This window comes from Leucoraja erinacea, chromosome 48 (assembly GCF_028641065.1).
Source record: "Leucoraja erinacea ecotype New England chromosome 48, Leri_hhj_1, whole genome shotgun sequence".
Classification (NCBI taxonomy): Eukaryota; Metazoa; Chordata; class Chondrichthyes; order Rajiformes; family Rajidae; genus Leucoraja; species Leucoraja erinaceus.
Genome location: NC_073424.1, coordinates 511086 through 536273, shown reverse-complemented (window position 1 = coordinate 536273; position 25188 = coordinate 511086). Strand labels below are relative to the sequence as shown.

At 46.8% G+C, this 25188-nt stretch overlaps 1 protein-coding gene across 5 annotated transcripts in view; it reads right to left on the bottom strand.

Moving 5' to 3' along the window:
* Positions 1 to 16802, bottom strand: part of LOC129715036 (uncharacterized) — a 67138-nt gene extending 50336 nt beyond the window's left edge. The window contains exons 1-4 of one of the 5 annotated variants that reach the window (XM_055664867.1): positions 16627 to 16802; positions 13703 to 13739; positions 9625 to 9741; positions 7091 to 7213 (exon numbers count right to left, since the gene is read on the bottom strand). In XM_055664867.1, coding sequence (XP_055520842.1) covers positions 7091 to 7213; positions 9625 to 9741; positions 13703 to 13708 — 246 coding nt within the window. In that variant the 5' untranslated portion in view covers positions 13709 to 13739; positions 16627 to 16802. The other 4 variants (XM_055664864.1, XM_055664868.1, XM_055664866.1 and 1 more) reach the window with 4 other exon arrangements.
* Positions 16803 to 25188: the final 8386 nt, after the last annotated feature.

The window sequence follows — 25188 nt, the reverse complement described above, 5'->3', positions numbered from 1 at the left end:
ACCATGGAGGTTTTTCCAATAGGTGACATGGATATGCATAGAGGAATATGAGGTTTAAAAAATTGTGAGCAGGCAAAGGGGGTTAGTTTTATCCTGCAGTCATGTTCAGCATGGACATTGTGGAACAGGGCCTTTCAGTGAGGGTCGAGGAGACTATGTTCTGTGAGGCCGGAAATGTCATTCTGTCCATTCCATTCACAGATGCTGCCCGACCCTTTGGGTTCCTCCAGCACTTTGTGTTTTGCATATCTATACTATTACTAAAAGTCTCATCTTGATCATTTCCTGTCGACGTTGTAATTATATTTTAGAAAAAATGCAACCCTATATATCGCTATGATTTTTTTACCATCTTACTCATGGTCCTCCTCTCCTCCTGAAATATTAAAAAAGTTATGAATGTTTAAAAAATCGTGAGATCAGCAGATTGGTCTTTTCGCCTGTCAGTCACCATGATGAAGGTAACGCCCCAGGAGAATAAAGCCCTGGAGGCCGGACATGAGTCAGTCATCCCAGAAGACCGTGAGTGAGAGTTGAGTCCAGAACTGTGAGTCTACGCCGTGAGTGAATTGAACTGTGAGTCTGCACTGTGCATGAAGTGAATTGTTGGTCTGCACTGTGCTGCTTGAACTGAATTGAAGGGTTGGTCTGCAGTGTGCTGCTTGAACTGAATGTCGCGCTCATTCCGGAAGTCCCACTCACTGCGGAAGTCCCGCTCAGGGGAAAGGCAGTGCTCAAACCGCGTGAGCAGATTCAAGAAAGTTTTACTGTCATATATATGTCATGTGTGAGTGTGTGAGAGTGTGTGATGGATGGTGTGAGTGTGTGTGAGAGATGGTGTGTGTGTGTGTGTGTGTGAGATGGAGTGTGTGTGATGAAGGGAGTGTGTGTGTGTGAGCCCACCTGCCGTGAGTGACTGAGCTGCCAACCCACCAGGCCTGAGTGACTGAGCTGCCAGCCCACCTGCCCTGAGTGACTATCTATCTATCTATCTATCTATCTATCTATCTATCTATCTATCTATCTATCTATCTATCTATCTATCTATCTATCTATCTATCTATCTATCTATCTATCTATCTATCTCTAAAACTCCAATTTTGTTATCTTCCTGTTTGGCGGTCATTCTATTTGCGCAAAAATGGTACACGATAGCGCTATGATTTTCCTCCAGCCTACTCACCGTTCTCCTATGCTGCAATTGCACCATGTTTCGTTCCGATCAGTGCAAGCTGGTAAGATAATCGAGGTTTAAACATCTTTAAAACCGCGCGTGCGCAGATCGATTGCCCCTCCTGCCATTCAATGCCGCGCGGATTGGCCCCTTCTGCTGTCACTCTGCGGGACAGTCCCACCCCTTCCTGCGCCAGCGCGTCTTTACTGAAGCTGTGGGAGGCTCTGGATGGCCGGCGGAGGTCTCAAGCCGGACACAATCAGGGACTGGAAATGGCGGCGCGACCCAGCCCAGCGCGGCGCTGAGACGGAGATGGCGCCGATGTCGCCAAACGGAAAGCGGAAACTCTGATCCCGGCGGAGAAGAACGACCAGCGACCAGCGACCAGCGACCAGCGGCCAGTGACCGATGTGAGTCCCCCTCGCTGGCTCCTGTCCCCCTCCCCCGTAATACCGCACTTGGCTCTTTCCCCATCGGAGAAGAAGCTCTCTCCAGCGACCCCTTGCCCCCCCTGCCCCCCACACCCCAAACCACCCCAGCCCTCTCCCACTTTCCTCACTCCCACCCGCACCCCGCCCACACCCCTTCCCCACCCCACACCTCCCCCTCCACCTGGTGACCCCAACGGGTCCCACTTAGTCTAGCCTATATATATATATATATACTTGAATTGCAGATGCTGGTTTAAATCAAAGGTAGATACAAATGCTGGAGTAACTCAGCGGGGACTGGCAGCATGTCTGGAGAGAAGGAATGGAAAGAAAGAAATGGAGGAAAGAATATATATATTTATGAGGATGTTGCCAGGACTCGAGGGTCTGAGCTACAGGGAGAGGTTGAGCAGGCTGGGACTCGGAGCGCAGGAGGATGAGGGGTGATCTTATAGAGGTGTATAAAATCAATGAGAGGAATAGATCGGGTAGACGCACAGAGTCTCTTGCCCAGAGTAGGGGAATCGAGGACCAGAGGACATAGGTTTAAGGTGAAGGGGAAAAGATTTAACAGGAATTTGAGGGGTAACTTTTTCACACAGAGGGTGGTGGGTGTATGGAACAAACTGCCACAGGAGGTAGTTGAGGCTGGGACTATCCCACCATCTACGAACCAGTTAGACATGTACATGGATAGGACAGGTTTGGAGGGATATGGACCAAGCGCAGGCAGGTGGGTCATGTGGCTGGGACATGTTGGTCGGGGTGGGCAAGTTGGGCCATAGAGCTGTATCAGTCTATGAGGAGAATGAGACGCGGTAAGGAAGGCTTGCCTGCCTTCTTTTGTCAGGGGCATTGAGGGTGCCAGTGGAGTGAGTAGTCACCATGCAGCTTTGTGGGGCTCTGTGGAAACAAGGAGTTGTTTTTTTACCATGGCCTAACCCGTTGAGTTTAGTTTAGGTTAGTTTAGAGATACAGCGCTGAAACAGGTCCTTCGGTCCACCGAGACCGCACCGACCAGCGATCCCCGCACACTGCAGATGATGAAATATTCAGCAAAGAGCTGGAGTAACAGGGCGGCACGGTGGCGCAGCGGTAGAGTTGCTGCCTCACAGCGCCAGAGACCCTGGTTCGATCCTGACCACGGGTGCTGTCGGTACGGAGTTTGTACGTTCTCCCCGTGACCTGCGTGGGTTTTCTCCGAGATCTTCCTTTCCCTCCCACTCTTTAAAGCTGTACAGGTTTGTAGATTAATTGACCGATAAAATTGTAAATTCTCCCTTGTCCCTAGTGTAATAGTCCTGTCCCACGGTACGGGTTCATTCCAAGAGCTCTCCTGAGTTTAAAAAAAAATCAAACTCGGGGTAAGCATGGAGAATGAACGTAGCGGGTACGTCGGAGCTCGGGGACGTCTCGTAGCGGCTCATAACGCTAATGGCGGGTACTCGGGAAGACTCGCGAACGGCAGGTAAGCACGGGAAGACTCGTGAAGATTTTTCAACATGGTGAAAAACGTCCACGAGAGCCCCGAGTACCGACGAGCGGCCATTACCGTAAATCTCCGCGTTCGAATCAGGGCAAACTCGGGAGAGCTCTTGGAATGAACTCGTACCGTGGGACAGGGCTTTTAGTGTTCACAGATCACTGGTCGGTGCGGACTCGATGAGTGGAAGGGTCTGTTTCAGCGCTGTATCTATAAACGTAACTAAACGCAACAAAAGCTTTTCACTGTAACCTCGGTACAAGTGACAATAATAAACTGAACTAAATTAAAGTACATTTTGAGCTTGACCTGCCTATGGGGGAGTGGAAAGAAATTACAAGACCACAACCAGAGAGCGGACGTGAACTGCTATCTACCTCATTGGTGACTCTTGGACTATCCTTGATCGGACTTTGCTGGCTTTACCTTGCACTAAATGTTATTTCCTTATGATGTATCTGTACACTGTGGATGGCTCGATTGTAATCATGTATTGTCTTTCCACTGACTGGTTGGCACGCAACAAAAATCTTTTCACTATATCTTGAAAAATACAGTGAATACTGTATCTATAAGAGCAGTATAAGAGGTTCTACTGCAGTTGTACAGGGTCTTGGTGAGACCACACCTGGAGTATTGTGTACAGTTTTGGTCTCCTAATCTGAGGAAAGACATTCTTGCCATAGGTGATTCCTGGGATGTCAGGACTTTCATATGAAGAAAGACTGGATAGACTCGGCTTGTACTCGCTAGAATTCAGAAGATTGAGGGGGGATCTTATAGAAACTTACAAAATTCTTAAGGGGTTGGACAGGCTAGATGCAGGAAGATTGTTCCCGATGTTGGGGAAGTCCAGAACTAGGGGTCGGAGTTTAAGGATAAGAGGGAAATCTTTTAGGACCGAGATGAGAAAATAATTTTTTACACAAGAGAGTGGTGAATCTGTGGAATTCTCTGCCACAGAAGGTAGTTGAGGCCAGTTCATTGGCTATATTTAAGAGGGAGTTAGATGTGGCCCTTGTGGGTAAAGGGATCAGGGGGTATGGAGAGAAGGCAGGTACAGGATACTGAGCTGGATGATCAGCCACGATCATATTGAATGGCGGTGCAGGCTCGAAGGGCCGAATGGCCTACTCCTGCACCTATTGTCTATGTTTCTATATTCTGCTTGAATTTATGTGCAATGGCGCCATCTGTTGGATCTATTGTGAAAGGTCAGTTGCACACAGCAAGTAGTCAGTCTCCTGTCTTTAAGAAGGAACTGCAGATGCTGGAAAATCGAAGGTACGCAGGAAAGCTGGAGAAACTCAGCGGGTGCAGCAGCATCTATGGAGCGAAGGAAATAGGCAACGTTTCGGGTCTGAAGAAGGGTTTCGGCCCGAAACGTTGCCTATTTCCTTCGCTCCATAGATGCTGCTGCACCCGCTGAGTTCCTCCAGGATTTTTGTGTACGTTCAGTATCCTGTCTTTGTTTGTCTGTCATGTTTTAACATCAGAAGCAATCCTTCCTAACCCTAGCTTGTTACGCTTAAGAAAGAAATGGCTTTTTCACTCGTTTTTCAATGATAAGGATGTGACAGCGCTGGAAAGTCATGAAACTTAAGAGCTGAGATGCCACCTTCCTGATTCGCGTTTGATTATTGGATGGAGTTCGGCTGGCTGTCAGTCTACTGTTAACAATCACGTAGGGAGGACAGTTACAGTGCACGTGACAACAAACCAAGCTCAACTAAATTTAACGTCGCCCATTCCTGCTCTCCAGCGATGCTGCCTGTCCCACTCAGTTACTCCAGCGTTTTGTGTCTATCTCCGATCTACTCTGAACTAAATCCAAAAAAACTAAAGAAACCTCTGACTTTGATCGGACTTTACTGGACGTCAACTTGCACTAAATGTTATTCACATTATTCCTTTATCCTGCTCCATACAGTGTGGACGGCTCGATTGTAATCATGTATTGTCTTTCCGCTGACTGGATAGCAGGCAACAAAAGCTTTTCACTGTACCTCGGTACACGTGACAATGAACTAAACATAGAAAATAGGTGCAGGAGGAGGCCATTTGGCCCTTCAAGACAGCACCGCCATTCATTGTGATCATGGCTGATTGTTTTCCTATCAATAACCCGTGCCTGCCTTCTCCCCATATCCATTGACTCCACTAGCTCCTAGAGCTCTATCTAACTCTACTTAAATCCATCCAGTGACTTGGCCTCCACTGCCCTCTGTGGCAGGGAATTCCACAAATTCTCAACTCTCTAGAAAACTGAAGTCATCCAAAGTTTTTCTCACAGAGAGTTGTGAGTCTGTGGAATTCTCTGCCTCAGAGGGCGGTGGAGGCGGGTTCTCTGGATGCTTTCAAGAGAGAGCTAGATAGGGCTCTTAAGGAAGGGCCGAATAGCCAATTCCTGCACCTAATGTCTATTGTCTATTGTCTATAAAACAATCTAAACTAAACTAAACTAAAGTAAACTAATGTAAACAAAAGTAAACTAAACTATAAACTAAACGTATCTAAACTAAACTCATCCAGGGATGGTATCTGTATATTAACAGTTCCAATGACTGCTCTCGACATTCCCACTGCACGTGAAGGTGCACTGAGCTGCCAAAGTGCCTTTGATCTCACCAAGCTGTATCTTTGTGGCTCAGGAGATGTTGTTCCTTCCCTGCCTTGCAAGCACTGGGCCTGTTGACCACCATGTTACATCTACATTGCAGCCCACATCCAATTGTGATCTCACCGCCCCCCCTCCCTTATGCGCTCCCTCTTTCCCCTCCCATCCCCCCCCCCCCCCCCCCCCCCCCACCACCCTCCCCCACCCACTTCAACCACCAAGTCCCTCTGTACAAGCAAGTAATAGAAACATAGACATAGAAACATAGACAATAGGTGCAGGAGTAGGCCATTCGGCCCTTCGAGCCTGCACCGCCATTCAATATGATCATGGCTGATCATCCAACTCAGTATCCCGTACCTGCCTTCTCTCCATACCCCCTGATCCCCTTAGCCACAAGGGCCACATCTAACTCCCTCTTAAATATAGCCAATGAGCTGGCCTCAACTACCCTCTGTGCCAGAGAGTTCCAGAGATTCACCACTCTCCGTGGTAAAAATGTTCTTCTCATCTCGGTTTTTAAAGGATTTCCCCCTTATCCTTAAGCTGTGACCCCTTGTCCTGGACTTCCCTAACATCGGGAACAATCTTCCTGCATCTAGCCTGTCCAACCCCTTAAGAATTTTGTAAGTTTCTATAAGATCCCCTCTCAATCTCCTAAATTCTAGAGAGTATAAACCAAGTCTATCCAGTCTTTCTTCATTAGACAGTCCTGACATCCCAGGAATCAGTATAATAATAATAATAATAATGGATGGGATTTATATAGCGCCTTTCTAGATACTCAAGACGCTTTACATCGCATTATTCATTCACTCCTCAGTCACACTCGGTGGTGGTGAGCTACTCCTGTAGCCACAGCTGCCCTGGGGCAGACTGACGGAAGCGTGGCTGCTAATCTGCGCCTACGGCCCCTCCGACCACCACCAATCACTCACACACATTCACACACATTCACACACATTCACACGCAGGCAAAGGTGGGTGAAGTGTCTTGCCCAAGGACACAACGACAGTATGCACTACCAAGCGGGATTCGAACCGGCTACCTTCCCAGTCGCCAGCCGAACACTTAGCCCATTGCGCCACCTGTCGCCCTAGTAAAGGGCCCTGTCCCACTTTCCCGAGTTACTCACAAACTCTCCCGAGTTTTCCCCTTGATCGAACCCAGAGAATTACAGTAATTGCCGTACGTAGGTACTCAGGGCTGTTTTGTTAACTCGTGGACATTTTTCCCGACTTACCTGATGCCATGAGTTCCTACCGCTGGCTTTACAAGACTCTACGGGCTCCTATGAGACTTGATGGGCCGAATAGCCTAATTCTACTCCTCTCACTTATGACATGACAATGTGGCCAACGTCTAATATAACTTCATGATTTACCTCAGCATTGATGTGCCCCCTCACTTTGACCTCCTGGAAATCAGGTATTCGCTGTGATCTGCGTTCACTCATGGGTTTGTAGTCATCCAGATATGTCGTGGGATATTGTTCTCGAACATCACTCTGGTTGGAAACAGAACGACACTCTAAGTTCATGGGGCAGAATTAGTCCATTCAGCCCATCAAGACTACTCCGCCATTCAATCGTGGCTGATCTATCTTTCCCTCTCAACCCCATTCTTCTCCCCATAACCCCTGACACCCGTACTAACCAAAAATCTATCTATCTCTGCCTTAAATATGTCCATTGAATTGGCCACCACAGCCCTCTGTGGCAAAGAATTCCACAGATTCACCACCCTCTGATTGATGAAATTCCTCCTCATCTACTCCTTAAACAGAGATAATAGTTGCAGGAGTAGGCCATTTGGCCCTTGCAGTCAGCACCGCCATTCATTATGATCATGCCTTAAAAACATCCACTGACTTGGCCTCCACAGCCTTCTGAGGTCCAGATTCCACAGATTCACCGCCATCTGACAATAGACACCTGTACCTACGACACCAACAGGGTAAGGAACGGCTCAATAGACAATAGACAATAGGTGCAGGAGGAGGCCATTTGGCCCTTTGAGCCAGCACCACCATTCACTGTGATCATGGCTGATCATCCACAATCAGTACCCCGTTCCTGCCTTCTCCCCATATGCCATATCTTTAAGAGATCCATCTAACTCTCTCGAAAGCCTCCAGAGAATTGGCCTCCACTGCCTTTTGAGGCAGAGAATTCCACAGATTCACAACTGTCTGTGTGAAAAGGTTTCTCATCATCTCCGTTCTAAATGGCTTACTCCTTATTCTTAAACTGGTTCTGGTCTTTCCCAACATCGGGAACATGTTTCCTGCCTCAAGCATGTCCTAACCCTTAACAATCTTATATGTTTCAATAAGATACCCTCTCATCCTTCTAAGTTCCAGAGTATACAAGCCCAGTCATTCCATTCTTTCAACATATGACAGTCCCGCCATCCCAGGAATTAACCTGGTGAACCTTCACTGCACTCCCTCAATAGCAAGAATGTCCTTCCTCAAATTTGGAGACCAAAACTGCACGCAATACTCCAGGTGTGGTCTTACTAAGGCCCTGTACAACTGCAGAAGGACCTCTTTGCTCCTATACTCAACTCCTTGTGTTATGAAGACCAACATGCCATTCACTTTCTTCACTGCCTGCTGTACCTGCATGCTTACTTTCATTGAGTGATGAACAAGGACCCCCAGATCCCGTTGTACTTCCACTTTTCCCAACTTGACACCATTCAGATAATAATCTGCCTTCCTGTTTTTGCCACCAAAGTGGATAACCTCACATTTATCCACATTAAACTGCATCTGCCATGCATTTGCCCACTCACCCAACCTGTCCAAGTCACCCTGCATTCTCATAGCATCCTCCTCACAGTTCACACTGCCACCCAGCTTTGTGTCATCTGCAAATTTGCTAATGTGACTGACTTAAGAAATTTCCCCTCATCTCCTTCCTGAAGGAACGTCCTTTAATTCTGAGGCTCTAGCCTCTGGTCCTAGACTCTCCCACTAGTGGAAACATCCTCTCCACATCCACTCTTTCCAAGCCTTTCACTATTCTGTGAGTTTCAATGAGGTTCTCCCTTATTCTTCTAAACTCCAGCGAGTACAGGCCCTGTGCCGACAAACGCTCATCACAGGTTAACCCACTCATTCCTGGGATCATTCGTGTAAACCTCCTCTGGACCCTCTCCAGAGCCAGCACATCCTTCCTCAGAGAGAGAGATGGTGCTTTGCCCAGTAATATTTTAGCGAAATAAGCCCATCGGCCCAACTAGTCTGTGCCAACATTCATGGTTCAGGCTCGATCTCCATGTCTGTTTCATGGCCTTTGTAGGCGATTTTTCAGGCGACTGCCGGTGACTGTCAAGTTGCCGGAGAAGCCGGGGAGTGCTGTCTGAGTGAAATTCACACGGTGCAAAGCCAAGGTGATACAGACACACACCGCGAGGTTGGCGCTGTAATTAAGAAGCTAAAAATCACAGTGTACGGAAAGTCCTTTAAACGAGGGGGGGAGAAGGAGTGGAGACAACTTTTAAGAAGCCAGAGATACACGGCTGTGAAGCTCGGCGGACATTTAACATTACCGGTCGGTTACCCTTGGTTCTGAAAACTACTGCTTACGTTTTTTGTTCCCAATGAGCCAATGAAATTCACCAGTCAGCACCGGCTACAACCTACGAGAACCTTCGACCTCCTGGCGACCCACCTACGGCACGAGAATTCTCGCTACTCTTCGTGGCGGCTTCATTCTAGTCGCCGTTAATTTTTTCAACATGTTGTAAAAATTCACGGCCACCGTAATGAGGCCGCGACTAGTTCCCAAATTGCGGGAACTCCTCGCGACCAACGAAGGCGACTCCCCGACAACCACCCGCGAACATGTGGGGACCGCATAGTCTCCTGCAGTCTCCTAAAAAGTCGCCTAAGTGGGACAGGCCCCTTACCATTGGAATGGTCAGGTTGTCGGCTTTGGGCTTGGAGGGGTTCTCTTTGGCCAGTCGAGCGGCCACGGTGGAAAACTTCTTGTAATCATGTTGATAAGTCGACTGTGGTTCCTGATCCTACACAAGCAAACAAACGCAGCAGATTGTTCAATTAAACTAACTGGTCATTTTTGCTGATTTAGAAAAAAAACCTAGAAAAATAGGTGCATGAGTAGGCCATTCGGCCCTTTGAGCCAGCACTGCCATTCAAGATAATAATAATAATAATAATAATAATAATAATAATAATAATAAAAATAATAATAATATAATAATAATAATAATAATATATTTTATTGTCATGGCCCATAAGCGCAATGAGATTTGGTATGCAGCTTGTATCCGATGTCATAACTTAAATAATTAATACAATTTAGATTTAGATACCCCGAGAACATGATTTATAAAAAGAACATTACAACAATAAAACAGTTCAAACAGACTAAGGTGCAGATGTGTCTGTGCGACGTGACCATCCGAGGGAGACAGTCCAGTGGGGGGGGGGGGGGGGCACTCAGCAGGGCCGGTTCAGAGCAGCGATAGCTCTGGGGATGAAGCTGTTCCTGAGTCTGGAGGAGCGGGCATAGAAGGCCTTGTAACGTCTGCCGGAGGGAAGTAGTTCGAACAGTCCAGTACAAGGGTGTGAGGAGTCTTTATGGATGCTGACAGCCTTCCTGAGGCACCGTGTGTGGTAGATGCCCTCCAAGGCTGGTAGCTGTGTCCCAATGATCCTCTGCGCTCTGTGGACGACGCGCTGAAGAGCTCTCCTCTCCGCCTTAGATGATCATGGCTGATCATCTAAAATCAGTACCCCGTTCCTGCTTTTTCCCCATATTGAGGAGTCACTGTGGTGGATGTTCATGTTAAAATGTATTTTGTGTGTTTTGTTGCTTTTTATTGGTGTGACTGCATGACAAATCAAATTCCTCGTATGTTGCAAAACATATTTGGCTAATAAAGTATGATTATGATTATCATATCCCTTTATTTCTTTAGCCCTAAGAGTTGAATCTAACTATCTCTTGAAAACATCCAGTCAATTTCCTGATTTATGGTTCCCCATTTAAAAAAAAAATATGTCGTCACGGTGGCGCAGCGGTAGAGTTGCTGCCTCACAGTGACAAGAGGTTCGATCCTGACTGTGTGGGGGCGCTGTCTGCACGGAGTCTGCACGTTCTCCCCGTGACCTGTGTGGGTTTTCTCCGAGATCTTCGGTTTCCTCCCAAACTGCAAAGATGGACAGGTTTGTAGGCTAACAGCCCTGTCCCACAGTAGGAGGTAATTCAAGAGCTCTCCCGAGTTAAAAAAAAAATCAAACTCGTGGTAAGCGCGGAGAATGAACGTAGCGGGTACGTCGGAGCTCGGGGACGTCTCTTAGCGCTTAGACTCGCTAACGGCAGGTACTCGGGAAGACTCGTGAAGATTTTTCAACATGATGAAAAATGTCCACGAGAGCCCTGAGTACCGACGAGTGGCCATTGCCGTAAATCTCCGAGTTCGAATCAGGGCAAACTCGGGAGAGCCCTTGGAATGAACTCGTACCGTGGGACAGGGGTTTAATTGGCTTGGTGTCATTGTAAATTGTCATTAGTGTGCATAGACAGTGCTGAAGTGAAGGGAGGGCCGCTTGTCGACGTGGACTCGGTGGGCCGAAGGGCTTGTTTCCGTACTAAACTAAACTAAACTAAACTAAAATGTATTGTCTTTCTGCTGACTGGAGAGCATGCAACAAAAAAACTTTTCAAAACTCAACTAAAGACCTAAGTCAACCATAATAATAATAATAATAAATTTTATTTAATGGGCGCCTTTCAGACATCTCAAGGACACCTTACATAGTAATCGGAATAAAAACATATAATCGGAATAAAATAAATAATAAAGACATCACAAAGACACAAATTAAAATCAGAATTCAGTCCAAAAACAGAAAATCAAAAACACATAACCCACATTTACTCATTTGTTACTTAAATTTTGTTGTTGTTGTAGTAAATAGAAAGATACACTGCAGCGTAGAAACAGGCCCTTCGGCCCTCCGAGTCCATGCTGACCATTGACCACACATTCACTCAAATTCAATGGTACACAAAATGCTGGAGAAACTGAGTTTCACCATCATTTTTGTGTTCCTTCGATTTTCCAGCATCTGCAGTTCCTTCTTAAACACTCTAATTCAATGTTCACACTAGTCTACGTCATCCCATTTTCCTATCCACTCCCAACACACAATAGACAATAGACAATAGACAATAGACAATAGGTGCAGGATTAGGCCATTTGGCCCTTCGAGCCAGCACCGCCATTCAATGTGATCATGGCTGATCACCCCCAATCAGTACCCCGTTCCTGCCATCTCCCCATATCCCCTGACTCCGCTGTCTTTAAGAGCCCTATCTAGCTCTCTCTTGAAAGCATCCAGAGAACCTGCCTCCACCACCCTCTGAGGCAGCGAATTCCACAGACTCACCACTCTCTGTGAGAAAAAGTGTTTCCTCGTCTCCGTTCTAAATGGCTTACTCCTTATTCTTAAACTGTGGCCACTGGTTCTGGACTCCCCCAACATCGGGAACATGTTTCCTGCCTCCAGCGTGTCCAAACCCTTAACAATCTTATATGTTTCAATGAGATCCCCTCTCATCCTTCTAAACTCCAGAGTGTACAAGCCCAGCCGCTCCATTCTCTCAGCATATGACAGTCCCGCCATCCCGGGAATTAACCTTGTAAACCTACGCTGCACTCCCTCAATAGCAAGGGGCAACTCCCTCACACGAGGGCCAATTTACAGAGGGCCAATTAACTTGTGGACTCCCGCGTCCTTGGAGTGTGGGAGGAAACCGGAGCACCCGAAGAAAACCCACTCGGTCTCAGGGAAGAACATGCAAACTCCACACAGACAGCACCCGTAGTCAAGATCGAACCCAGGCCCCAGGTGTAAGGCCGCTGCACCACCGTGCCACCGACTTTTGATCCACAGAAACCATCAATTGAACATAGAATATTGACCTTAGAATGGTCAGCAGCGGAACTCAACGTCTGATGAAGGCTCTCGATCTGAAACGTCACCCATTCCTTCTCTTCTGAGATGCTGCCTGCCTGTCCCGCTGAGTTACTCCAACATCTTGCGTCTATCTTTGGCCCGCAATGTCTGGGCCAAACAAGGTGCCATGAATGAAAGGTCCCGATGTGAAACGACACCTATTCATGTCTGCCTGAACCACTCCAGCACTGATTCCAGATTCCAGCATCTGCAGTGCCTTGTGGCCACATGTCACAGAGGCATAACAGTGATACAGCGTGGAAACAGGCCCTTTGGCCCACGCCGGCCAACATGTCCCAGTTATAATTGTCCCAGCTGCCTGCTTTTGGTCCATATCTCTCCAGGTCTGTCCTATCCATGTACCTGTCTAACTGTTTCTTAAATGTTGCGATAGTCCCAGCCTCAACTACCTCCTCTGGCAGCTCGTTCCGTACACCCACCACCCTCTGTGTCAAAACCTTACCCTTCAGATTTCTATCAAATCTTTTCCCCTTCACCTTGAACCTGCTGTATGTCCTCTGGTCCTCGATTCCCCTACTCTGGACAAGAGACTCTGTGCGTCTACCCGATCTATTCCTCTCATGATTCTATACACCTCAATAAAATCACCCCTCATCCTCCTGCACTCCAAAGAAATGAGTCCCAGCCTGCTCAACCTCTCCCTATAGCTCAAGCCCTCAAGTCCTGGCAACATCCTTGTAAATCTTCTCCATACCCTTTCCAGCTTGACAATACCTTGTCTGTTGTCTATTGTCTATTCTCGCCAGAGAATCTGCCTGTCCCGCTGAGTTACTCCAGCATTTTGTGTCTTTCTTCAGTGTAAACCAGCAGTTCCTCCGCACACCTTTGACCTGTTCCTGTGCTGTTCTATGCTCGAGGTTCTAAGGAGGTTGGGGTGAACCTCCACAGGTGCTGACTGGAACCACATCCCATCACCCACCAGTCATTCCCTCCCCACCCCAGTAACAACTCTGCTCCACGCAGTGAGAAAGTTCTTACCATCATGGTGTCTGCAGGCTATCAACTAGCCGGGCAACTTCAGGTGCCAGATGTGGGAGAAGGAGAAACATCATTAAAAGAGTATCAGTTCAAAACGCTATACATCGGCGACACCAAGCGCAGGCTCGGCGATCGTTTCGCTGAACACCTCCGCTCAGTCTGCCTGGACTTACATGGAAACATATAGAAACATAGAAAATAGGTGCAGGAGTAGGCCATTCGGCCCTCCGAGCCAGCACCGCCATTCATTGTGATCATGGCCGATCATCCCCAATCAGTACCCCGTGCCTGCCTTCTCCCCATGTCCCTTGACTCCACTAGCCCCTAGAGCTCTATCTTATGCCCCTGTCCCACTTAGGAAACCTGAACGGAAACCTCTGGAGACTTTGAGCCCCGCCCAAGGTTTCCGTGCGGTTCCCGGAGGTTGCAGGTGGTTGCCGGAGGTTGCAGGAGGTTGCAGGTAGTGGCAGCAGGTAGGGAGACTGACAAAAACCTCCGGGAACCTCATGGAAACCTTGGGTGGGGCCCAAAGTCTCCAGAGGTTTCCGTTCAGGTTTCCTAAGTGGGACAGGGACATAAACTGTCTCTTAAATCCATCCAGTGACTTGGCCTCCACTGCCCTCTGTGGCAGGGAATTCCACAAATTCACAACTCTCTGGGTGAAAAAGTTTTTTTCTCACCTCAGTCTTAAATGACCTCCCCTTTATTCTAAGACTGTGGCCCCTGGTTCTGGGACTCGCCCAACATTGGGAACATTTTTCCTGCATCTAGCTTGTCCAGTCCTTTTTATAATGTTATATGTTGCTACAAGATCTCCCAGTTGCTCAGCACTTTAACTCCCCCTCCCCCATTCCCACACTGAACTACCCACCCATTCCTGGTCCTCCTGCACTGTCAGAGTGAGGCCCAGCGCAAATTGGAGGAACCTATTTCGCCTCATACTTCACTTGGGCAGCTTACAACCCAGCGGTATGAACATTGACTTCTCTAACTTCAAGTAGGCCCTTGATTTCCCTCTCTCATCCCCTCCCCCACCCTAGTCTTTGCGCTAGTTTCGCTGTTGCCCTGTTGAAGTTTACTGTCTGCAAACCTCGTTAACACCTAGCCCTAGCCCCACTACCGTGGGCCCCACCTTTCTTTGATCACCATTATTTTTTGCATACTATTTACCATCTATATCACTTGTTTCCCTTTCCCCTGACTCTCAGTCTGAAACATAGAAAATAGGTGCAGGAGTAGGCCATTCGGCCCTTCGAGCCTGCACCGCCATTCAATATGATCATGGCTGATCATCCATCTCAGTATCCTGTACCTGCCTTCTCTCCATACCCCCTGATCCCTTTAGCCACAAGGGCCACATCCAACTCCCTCTTAAATATAGCCAATGAACTGGCCTCAACTACCCTCTGTGGCAGAGAATTCCACAGATTCACCACTCTCTGTGTGAAAAAAGTTCTTCTCATCTCGGTTTTAAAGGATTTCCCCCTTATCCTTAAACTGTGACCCCTTGTCCTGGACTTCCCCAACATCGGGAACAATCTTCCTGCATCTAGCCTGTCCAACTTCTTAAGAATTTTGTAGGTTGCTATAAGATCCCTCCCTCAATCTTCTAAATTCTAGCGAGTACAAGCCAAGTCTATCCAGTCTTTCTTCATATGAAAGTCCTGCCATCCCAGGAATCAGTCTGGTGAACCTTCTCTGTACTCCCGCTATGGCAACAATATTTTCCTCAGATTAGGAGACCAAAACTGTACGCAAGAAGGGTCTAGACCCGAAACGTCGCCCATTCCTTCTCGCCAGAGATGCTGCCTGTCCCGCTGAGTTACTCCAGTTTTTTGTGTCTATCTTCAAGATAATAAGTTCCTATTTACCCGTTCCTGAAACATGAACATTGCTGGCAAGGTATTTAGTCATCTCTATGGTTGCCCGAGATCTAGGGAAACATATGAGATATTCAACTGGTCAAAAGGCAATTGGATATGGACCCAGAGCTGATGACAGGCTCAGAATTAAGCTGTTTGGCCCTTCGAGTCTGCTCCGCCATTCGATCTTGGCCCATCTATCTTTCCCTCTCAAACCCATTCTCCTGCCTTCTTCTCGTACCCTTTGAGGCCCTTACTAATCAAGAAGCTATCAATCCCCGCATTAAAAGTGCCCAATGTCTTGTCTCCCATTCCCCATCTACACTAGTTCCTCCTGCCTGCGTTTGGTCCATATCCCTGTAAACCTGAGATGGTCATCAAAAACTAGGAGTAACTCAGTGGGTCAGGCTGCATCTCTGGAGAAAAGGAACAGGTGACGTTTTCAGGTCTGGAGCCGAAAAACGTCACCTTTCTCTCCAGAGATGCAGCCTGACCCACTGCGTTACTACAGCCTTTTTGTGTCTATCTTCGGTTTAAACCAACATCTGCAGTTCCTTCCTACACATTCCCTCTAAAGCTGTCCTGTCCATGTAACATAGAAACATAGAAACATAGACAATAGGTGCAGGAGTAGGCCATTCGGCCCTTCGAGCCTGCACCGCCATTCAATATGATCATGGCTGATCATCCAACTCAGTATCCTGTACCTGCCTTCTCTCCATACCCCCTGATCCCTTTAGCCACAAGGGCCACATCTAACTCCCTCTTAAATATAGCCAATGAACTGGCCTCAACTACCTTCTGTGGCAGAGAATTCCACAGATTCACCACTCCCTGTGTGAAAAATGTTTTTATCATCTCGGTCCTAAAAGATTTCCCCTTTATCCTTAAACTGTGACCCCTTGTCCTGGACTTCCCCAACATCGGGAACAATCTTCCTGCATCTGACCTGTCCAACCCCTTAAGAATTTGGTGAAGTTTCTATAAGATCCCCCCTCATTCTTCGAAATGTACCTGTACCTGGATCGCTATTGAAAGCATCTACTTTGGAGATGGTATTACCTCCTTCTGAGTTGTTCCAAACAATTCCACTTGTTTTACAGTCTGAAGGACGTGCCAGTTTTTCTTCTGAAAATGACTGATTTAACATTAACTAAAGGATGAATGATTGTGTAAATGTATGTGCGTGGGTGCATGGGTGTGTGGGTGCGTGCGTGTGCTTGGAGATATATTGAAGGGATACATTTCATTGTAAAATAAATGTAATGAATTCATTATGATGTCATTCCCGACCACCGTGACATCATTGCCCCTTCCCTCAACCATTTATACATCATCAATGTCTTTCCTCTCTTGGGAGAGTCTCAGAAATGATGGAGTAACTCAACGACGGACCCAAAACGTCACCCGTACCTTCTCTCCAGAGATGCTGCCTGTCCCGCTGAGTTGCTCCAGCATTTTGCATCTATCTTTGTTTAGATGCAGGAAAAAACATTCCCGATGTTGGGGGGGAGTCCAGAACCAGGGGTCACTCAGTTTAAGAACAAGGGGTCGGCCATTTAGGACTGAGATGAGGAAAGACATATTCACCCAGAGACAATAGACAATAGACAATAGGTGCATGAGGAGGCCATTCGGCCCTTCAAGCCAGCACCACCATTCAATGTGATCATGGCTGATCATCTACAATCAGTAAGTACCCCGTTCCTGCCTTCTCCCCATATCCCCTGACTCCGATAGCTTTAAGAGCCCTGATCTAGCTCTCTCTTGAAAGTATCCAGACAAACTGCCTCCACCGCCCTCTGAGGCAGAGAATTCCACAGACTCACCACTCTCTGTGTGAAAAAGTGTTTCCTCGTCTCCGTTCTAAATGCCTTACCTTATTCTTAAACTATTGGCCCCTGGTTCTGGACTCCCCTAACATCGGGAACATGTTTCCTGCCTTTAGTGTGTCCAAACCCTTAATAATCCTTTATATTTCAATAATATGCCCTCTCATCCTTCTAAATTCCAGAGTATACAAGCCCATTCTCTCAGCATATCCCGCCATCCCGGGAATTAACCTTGTGAACCTACGCTGCACTCCCACAATAGCAAGAATGTCCTTCCTCAAATTAGGGGACCAAAACTGCACACAATACAGCAGGTGTGGTCTCACTGTACAACTGCAGAAGGACCTCTTTGCTCCTATACACAACTCTTCTTGTTATGAAGGCCAACATGCCATTCGCTTTCTTCACTGCCTGCTGTGCCTGCATGCTTACTTTCATTGACTGATGAACAAGGACCCCCAGATCCCATTGTACCTCCCCTTTTCCCCACTTGACACCATTCATTGACACATCTGCCTTCCTGTTTTTGCTACCAAAGTGCATAACCTCACGTTTATTCACATTAAACTGCATCTGCCATGCCTTTGCCCACTCACCCAACCTGTCCAAGTCACCCTGTATTCTCATAGCATCCTCCTCACAGTTCACGCTGCCACCCAGCTTTGTGTCATCTGCAAATTTGCTAATGTTACTTTGAATCCCTTCATCTAGTTGTGTATCTGTGGGTGGAATTCTAGGCCACAGAAGGCAGTGGAGGCCAATTCGCTGCATGTTTTAAAGAGAGAGTTTAGATGTAGCTCTTAGAGCTAATGGAATCAAGGGGGAGGGGGAGGGCTACTGATATTAGATGTTCAGCCATTATCATATTGAATGGCGGTGCTGGCTCGAAGGACCGAATGGCCTACTCCTGCACCTATTTTTCTGTGTTTCTATGTAAACCAGCATCTGCTGTTCTTTCCCTGGAATGAGCAGGTTAACATATGATGAGCGTTTGTCGGCACTGGGCCTGTACTCGCTGGAGTTCAGAAGAATGAGGGGGGACCTCATTGAAACTTACAGAATAGTGAAAGGCCTGGATAGAGTGGATGTGGAGAGGCTGTTTCCACTAGAGGAAGAGTCTAGAATTAGAGGTCATAGCCTCAGAATTGAAGGACGCTCTTTTAGAAAGGAGATGAGGAGGAATTTCTTTAGTCAGAGGGTGGTGAATCTGTGGAATTCTTTGCCACAGACGGCTGTGGAGACCAAGTCAGCGGATATTTTTAAGGCAAGGATAGATAGATTCTTGATTAGTACGGGTGTCAGGGGTTATGGGGAGAAGGCAGGAGAATGGGGTTAGGAGGGAGAGATACATCAGCCATGATTGTATGGCGGAGTAGACGGAATGGCCGAATGGCCTATGATTAATCCTATGACTTATGACCTTATGCCCAACACCTCTCTTGGGAGAGGTTGAGCAGGCTGGGACTCTATTCCTTGGAGAGCAGGAAGATGAGGGGTGACATTATAGAGGTGTATAAGATCATAGAAACATACGGTTGTAGAGCAGAGGGATCTAGGAGTACAGGTGCATGGTTCCTTGAAGTTGGAGTCGCAGGTAGATAAGGTGGTCAAAAAGGCTTTTGGCACTTTGACCTTCATCAGCTAGAGTATTGAGTTTAGAAGTTGGGAGGTCATGTTGCAGTTGTATAAGACGTTGGTGAGACCGCATTTAGAATATTGTGTTCAGTTCCGGGCACCATGTTATAGGAAAGATATTGTCAAACTGGAAAGGGTTCAGAGAAGAATTACGAGGATGTTGCCAGGACTAGAGGGTGTGAGCTGTCGGCAGAGGTCACCCATTCCTACTATCCAGTGATGCTGCCTGTCCCGCTGAGTTTCTCCAGCATTTCTTGTGTGCTTATACATTTATACACACACACACACACATATTGTAGCCATGTTTACATATTCTGTTTTGCTGCTGCAAATGTTCTGTCTGGGACATGACAATAAAACACTCTTGACCCTTGAACCCGGGTCTCTGGCGCTGTAATGCCCCTGTCATAGAAACATAGAAAATAGGTGCAGGAGTAGGCCATTCGGCCCTTCGAGCCTGCACCGCCATTCAATATGATCATAGCTGATCATCCAACTCAGTATCCTGTACCTGCCTTTTCTCCATACCCCCTGATCCCTTTAGCCTCAAGGGCCACATCTCACCCCCTCTTAAATATAGCCAATGAACTGTGGCCTCAACTACCTTCTGTGGCAGAGAATTCCACAGATTCACCACTCTCTGTGTGAAAAATGTTTTTCTCATCTCGGTCCTAAAGGATTTCCCCCTTATCCTTAAACTGTGACCCCTTGTCCTGGACTTCCCCAACATCGGGAACAATCTTCCTGCATCTAGCCTGTCCAACCCCTTAAGAATTTTGTAAGTTTCTATAAGATCCCCCCTCAATCTTCTAAATTCTAGCGAGCACAAGCCGAGTCTATCCAGTCTTTCTTCATATGAATGTCCTGACATCCCAGGAATCAGTCTGGTGAACCGTCTCTGCACTCCCTCTATGGCAAGAATGTCTTTCCTCAGATTTGGAGACCAAAACTGTACGCAATACTCCAGGTGTGGTCTCACCAAGACCCTGTACAACTGCAGTAGTACCTCGCTGCTCCTATACTCAAATCCTTTTGCTATGAAAGCTAACATACCATTCGCTTTCTTTACTGCCTGCTGCACCTGCATGCCTACCTTCAATGACTGGTGTACCATGACACCCAGGTCTCGCTGCATCTCCCCCTTTCCTAATCGGCCACCATTTAGATAATAGTCTACTTTCCTGTTTTTTGCCACCAAAGTGGATAACCTCACATTTATCCACATTATACTGCATCTGCCATGCATTTGCCCACTCACACAGCCTATCCAAGTCACCTTGCAGCCTCCTAACATCCTCCTCACAGCTAACACTGCCCCCCAGCTTAGTGTCATCCGCAAACTTGGAGATATTGCATTCAATTCCCTCGTCCAAATCATTAATATATATTGTAAATAGCTGGGTTCCCAGCACTGAGCCTTGCGGTACCCCACTAGTCACTGCCTGCCATTCAGAAAAGGACCCGTTTACTCCTACTCTTTGCTTCCTGTTTGCCAGCCAGTTCTCTATCTACATCTATACTGAACCCCCAATGCCGTGTGCTTTAAGTTTGTATACTAATCTCTTATGTGGGACCCTGTCGAAAACTTCTGAAAGTCCAGATATAACACATCCACTGGTTCTCCCTTATCCACTCTACTAGTTACATCCTCGAAAAATTCTATAAGATTCGTCAGACATGATTTGCCTTTCGTAAATCCATGCTGACTTTGTCCAATGATTTCACTACTTTCCAAATGTGCTGCTATCCCATCTTTAATAACTTTACTAATAATTTAATAATCATGAGAGGAATAGATAGGGTGAATGCACAGAGAAAATGCACAGAGAAAACCGAGTTTTAATATGAATCTGAAGGACGAAGGTGTTAACTCAGAAGGTGGTGGGTGCATGGAACGAGCTGCCAGTGAAGGTAGTTGAGGCAGGTACAATAAAAGATATTTGCTATAAAGTTTGGGTTTGAGTTGAGTTTATTGTCACGTGTACTGAGGTACAGTGAAAAGCTTTGTTGCATGATAACCAGTCAGCGGAAAGACAATACATGATTACAAATGAGCCGTCCACAGTGTCACAGATACACGATGAAGGGAATAACGTGAATAAAGTTTGGTGCAAGATAAAGTCCGATCAAGGATAGTCCGAGGGTCTCCAATGAGGTAGATGGTAGTTCAGGACTGCTCCCTGGTTGTGATAGGATGGCTCAGTTGCCTGATAACAGCCGGGAAGAAACTGTTCCTGAATCGGGAGGTGTGCGTTTTCACACTTCTGTACCTTTTGCGCGATGGGAGAGGGGAGAAGAGGGAGTGGCCGGGGGTGAGACTGGTCCTTGATGATGCTGCTGGCCTTGCCGAGCGCCGTCAATGCAGACTGGGGTGTGTGAACCGCTTCACTTCCTGACGTCCATCACTATCTCCTTTGTCTTGCTGACGTTGAGAGAAAGGTTGTTGTCTGGACACCAGGACACGATGAACTGCAGATGCTAGTTTGTCCCAAAGGTAGACACAAAAATGCTGGAGTAACTCAGCGGGTCAGGTTGCATCTCTGGAGAAATAGAATCGGAGACGTTTCGGGTCAGGACCTTTCTTCCGAATGATTGGAGAGGGGAGGAAGTGGAAGCAGGAGAAATCCAGGACAAATCAGGGCCGGCGGCTGATGACATCGCGCAAGGTAGTTCTGATGGGCTGATAGTCGGCTGAGGTAGTGTGATCCCAAGAGGGTACAGAGAGGTACGTGGAAGGTCCTTCTGCAGTTGTACAGAGCCCTAGTGAGACCACACCTGGAGTATTGTGTGCAGTTTTGGTCCCCTAATTTGAGGAAGGACATTCTTGCTATTGAGGGAGTGCAGCGTAGGTTTACAAGGTTAATTCCCGGGATGGCGGGACTGTCATATGATGAGAGACTGGAGCGGCTGGGCTTGTACACTGTGGAGCTTAGAAGGATGAGAGGGTATCTCATTGAAGCATATAATATTATTAAGGGCTTGGACACGCTAGAGGCAGGAAACATGTTCCCGATGTTGGGGGAGTCCAGAACCAGGGGCCACAGTTTAAGAATAAGGGGTAAGCCATTTAGAAAGGAGACGAGGACACACTTTTTCTCACAGAAAGTGGTGAGTCTGTGGAATTCTCTGCCTCAGAGGGCGGTGGAGGCAGGTTCTCTGGATGCTTTCAAGAGAGAGCTAGATAGGGCTCTTAAAGATAGCGGAGTCAGGGGATATGGGGAGAAGGCACGAACGGGGTACTGATTGTGAATGATGAGCCATGATCACATTGAATGGCGGTGCTGGCTCAAAGGGCTGAATGGCCTACTCCTGCACCTATTGTCTATTGAAAGGTTTAGAGCAATATGGAACAAAAGCGGGCAAATGGGACATCTTAGCTGGTGGTGACGGGTTAGACTTAATAGGGATCCGAGGGGCACCTTTTACACACAGAGAGGTAGGTGAGTGATTGGACCGAGCTGGCTGAAGGAGGTGGTTGAGGCAGGTGCAATAAGGGATTGATGATTCCGTGGTCTTTTATTGTCACGTGTACCGAGGTACAGTGAAATTTGATTTGCCATAGTCACACCAAAAAAAGCAACAAGAATCAAAACTACATAAAGATTAAACATAAATGGCCACCACAGTGGCGTATGAGAATCCCCAGGGCACACAGCATAAGTGGAGACCCCACAGCTATCAGTCCAATGTCCACACACGCACACACACACACACACACACACACACACACACACACATGCTCCTTCACCGTCAGTTGAAACCAACATCTGCAGTTCCTTCCTTCCGACAGGTTTTGTAGGTTAATTGGCTTTAACAATATAACCATATAACAATTACAGCACTGAACCAGGCCATCTCGACCCTACAAGTCCGTGCCGAACACGTATTCTCCCCTAGTCCCATCTACCTGCACTCAGACCATAACCCTCCATTCCTTTCCCGTCCATATATCCATCCAATTTATTTTTAAATGATAAAAACGAACCTGCCTCCACCACCTTCACTGGAAGCTCATTCCACACAGCCACCACTCTCTGAGTAAAGAAGTTCCCCCTCATGCTACCCCTAAACTTCTGTCCCTTAATTCTCAAGTCATGTCCTCTTGTTTGAATCTTCCCTACTCTCAGTGGGAAAAGCTTATCCACGTCAACTCTGTCTATCCCTCTCATCATTTTAAAGACCTCTATCAAGTCCCCCCTTAACCTTCTGCGCTCCAAAGAATAAAGACCTAACTCGTTCAACCTTTCTCTGTAACTTAGTTGCTGAAACCCAGGCAACATTCTAGTAAATCTCCTCTGTACTCGCTCTATTTTGTTGACATCCTTCCTATAATTAGGCGACCAATATTGTACACCATACTCCAGAATTGGCCTCACCAATGCCTTGTACAATTTTAACATTACATCCCAACTTCTATACTCAATGCTCTGATTTATAAAGGCCAGCACACCAAAAGCTTTCTTTACCACCCTATCTACATGAGATTCCACTTTCAGGGAACTGTGCACAGTTATTCCCAGATCCCTCTGTTCAACTGCATTCTTCAATTCCCTACCATTTACCATGTACGTCCGATTTTGATTTGTCCTGCCAAGATGTTGCACCTCACGCTTATCAGCATTAAACTCCATCTGCCATCTTTCAGCCCACTCTTCCAACTGGCATAATTCTCTCTGTAGACTTTGAAAATCTACTTCATTATCCACAACCCCACCTATCTTAGTATCATCTGCATACTTACTAATCCAATTTACCACACCATCATCCAGATCATTGATGTACATGACAAACAACAGTGGACCCAACACAGATCCCCGTGGTACCCCACTAGTCACCGGCCTCCAACCTGACAAACAACCATCCACCATTACTCTCTGGCATCTCCCATTCAGCCACTGTTGAATCCATCTTGCTACTCCACCATTAATACCCAACAATTGCACCTTCTTAACCAACCTTCCATGAGGAACCTTGTCAAAGGCCTTACTGAAGTCCATATATACATCCACTGCTTTACCCTCATCAATTTCCCCAGTAACCTCTTCAAATAATTCAAGAAGATTAATCAAACATGACCTTCCAGGCACAAATCCATGTTGACTGTTCCTAATCAGACCCTGTTTATGAAATGAAATGAAATGAAATGATTCAATTTATTGTCATTGTCAGTGTACAGTACAGAGACAACGAAATGCATTTTTAGCATCTCCCTTGAAAGGGAGACACAGGGCGTCGCGGTGTGCCCGCGCCTGCCACCGTAACATTCCATTACAGGCAAAGGTGGGTGAAGTGTCTTGCCCAAGGACACAACGACAGTATGCACTCCAAGCGGGATTTGAACCGGCTACCTTCCGGTCGCCAGCCGAACTCTTAGCCCATTGTGCTATCTGTCGTCCTCATAACACCTATCCAGGTGCTTATATATATTATCTCTAAGTATCCTTTCCATTAATTTGCCCACCACTGACGTCAAACTAACAGGTCTATAATTGCTAGGTTTACTCTTAGAACCCTTTTTAAACAATGGAACAACATGCGCAGTACGCCAATCCTCTGGCACTATTCCCGTTTCTAATGACATTTGAAATATTTCTGTCATAGCCCCTGCTATTTCTACACTAACTTCCCTCAATGTCCTAGGGAATATCCTGTCCGGACCTGGAGACTTATCCACATTTATATTTCTCAAAAGTGTCAGTACTTCCTCTTCTTTGAATCTCATAGTTTCCATAGCTACTCTACTTGTTTCCCTTACCTCACATAATTCAATATCCTTCTCCTTGGTGAATACCGAAGAAAATAAATTGTTCAATATCTCCCCCGTCTCTTTTGGCTCTGCAGATAGCTGTCCACTCTATTTCTCTAATGGACCAATTGTATCCCTCGTTATCCTTTTGCTATTAATATAGCTGTAGAAACCCTTTGGATTTACTTTCACCTTACTTGCCAAAGCAACCTCATATCTTCTTTTAGCTTTTCTAATTTCTTTCTTAAGATTCTTTTTACATTCTTTATACTCCTCAAACACCTCATTTACTCCATGCTGCCTATAATTATTGTAGATCTTTCTCTTTTTCCGAACCAAGTGTCCAATTTCCCTTGAAAACCAGGGCTCTGTCCAATTTCCTATCAACCGAACTGGGACATAAAGATTCTG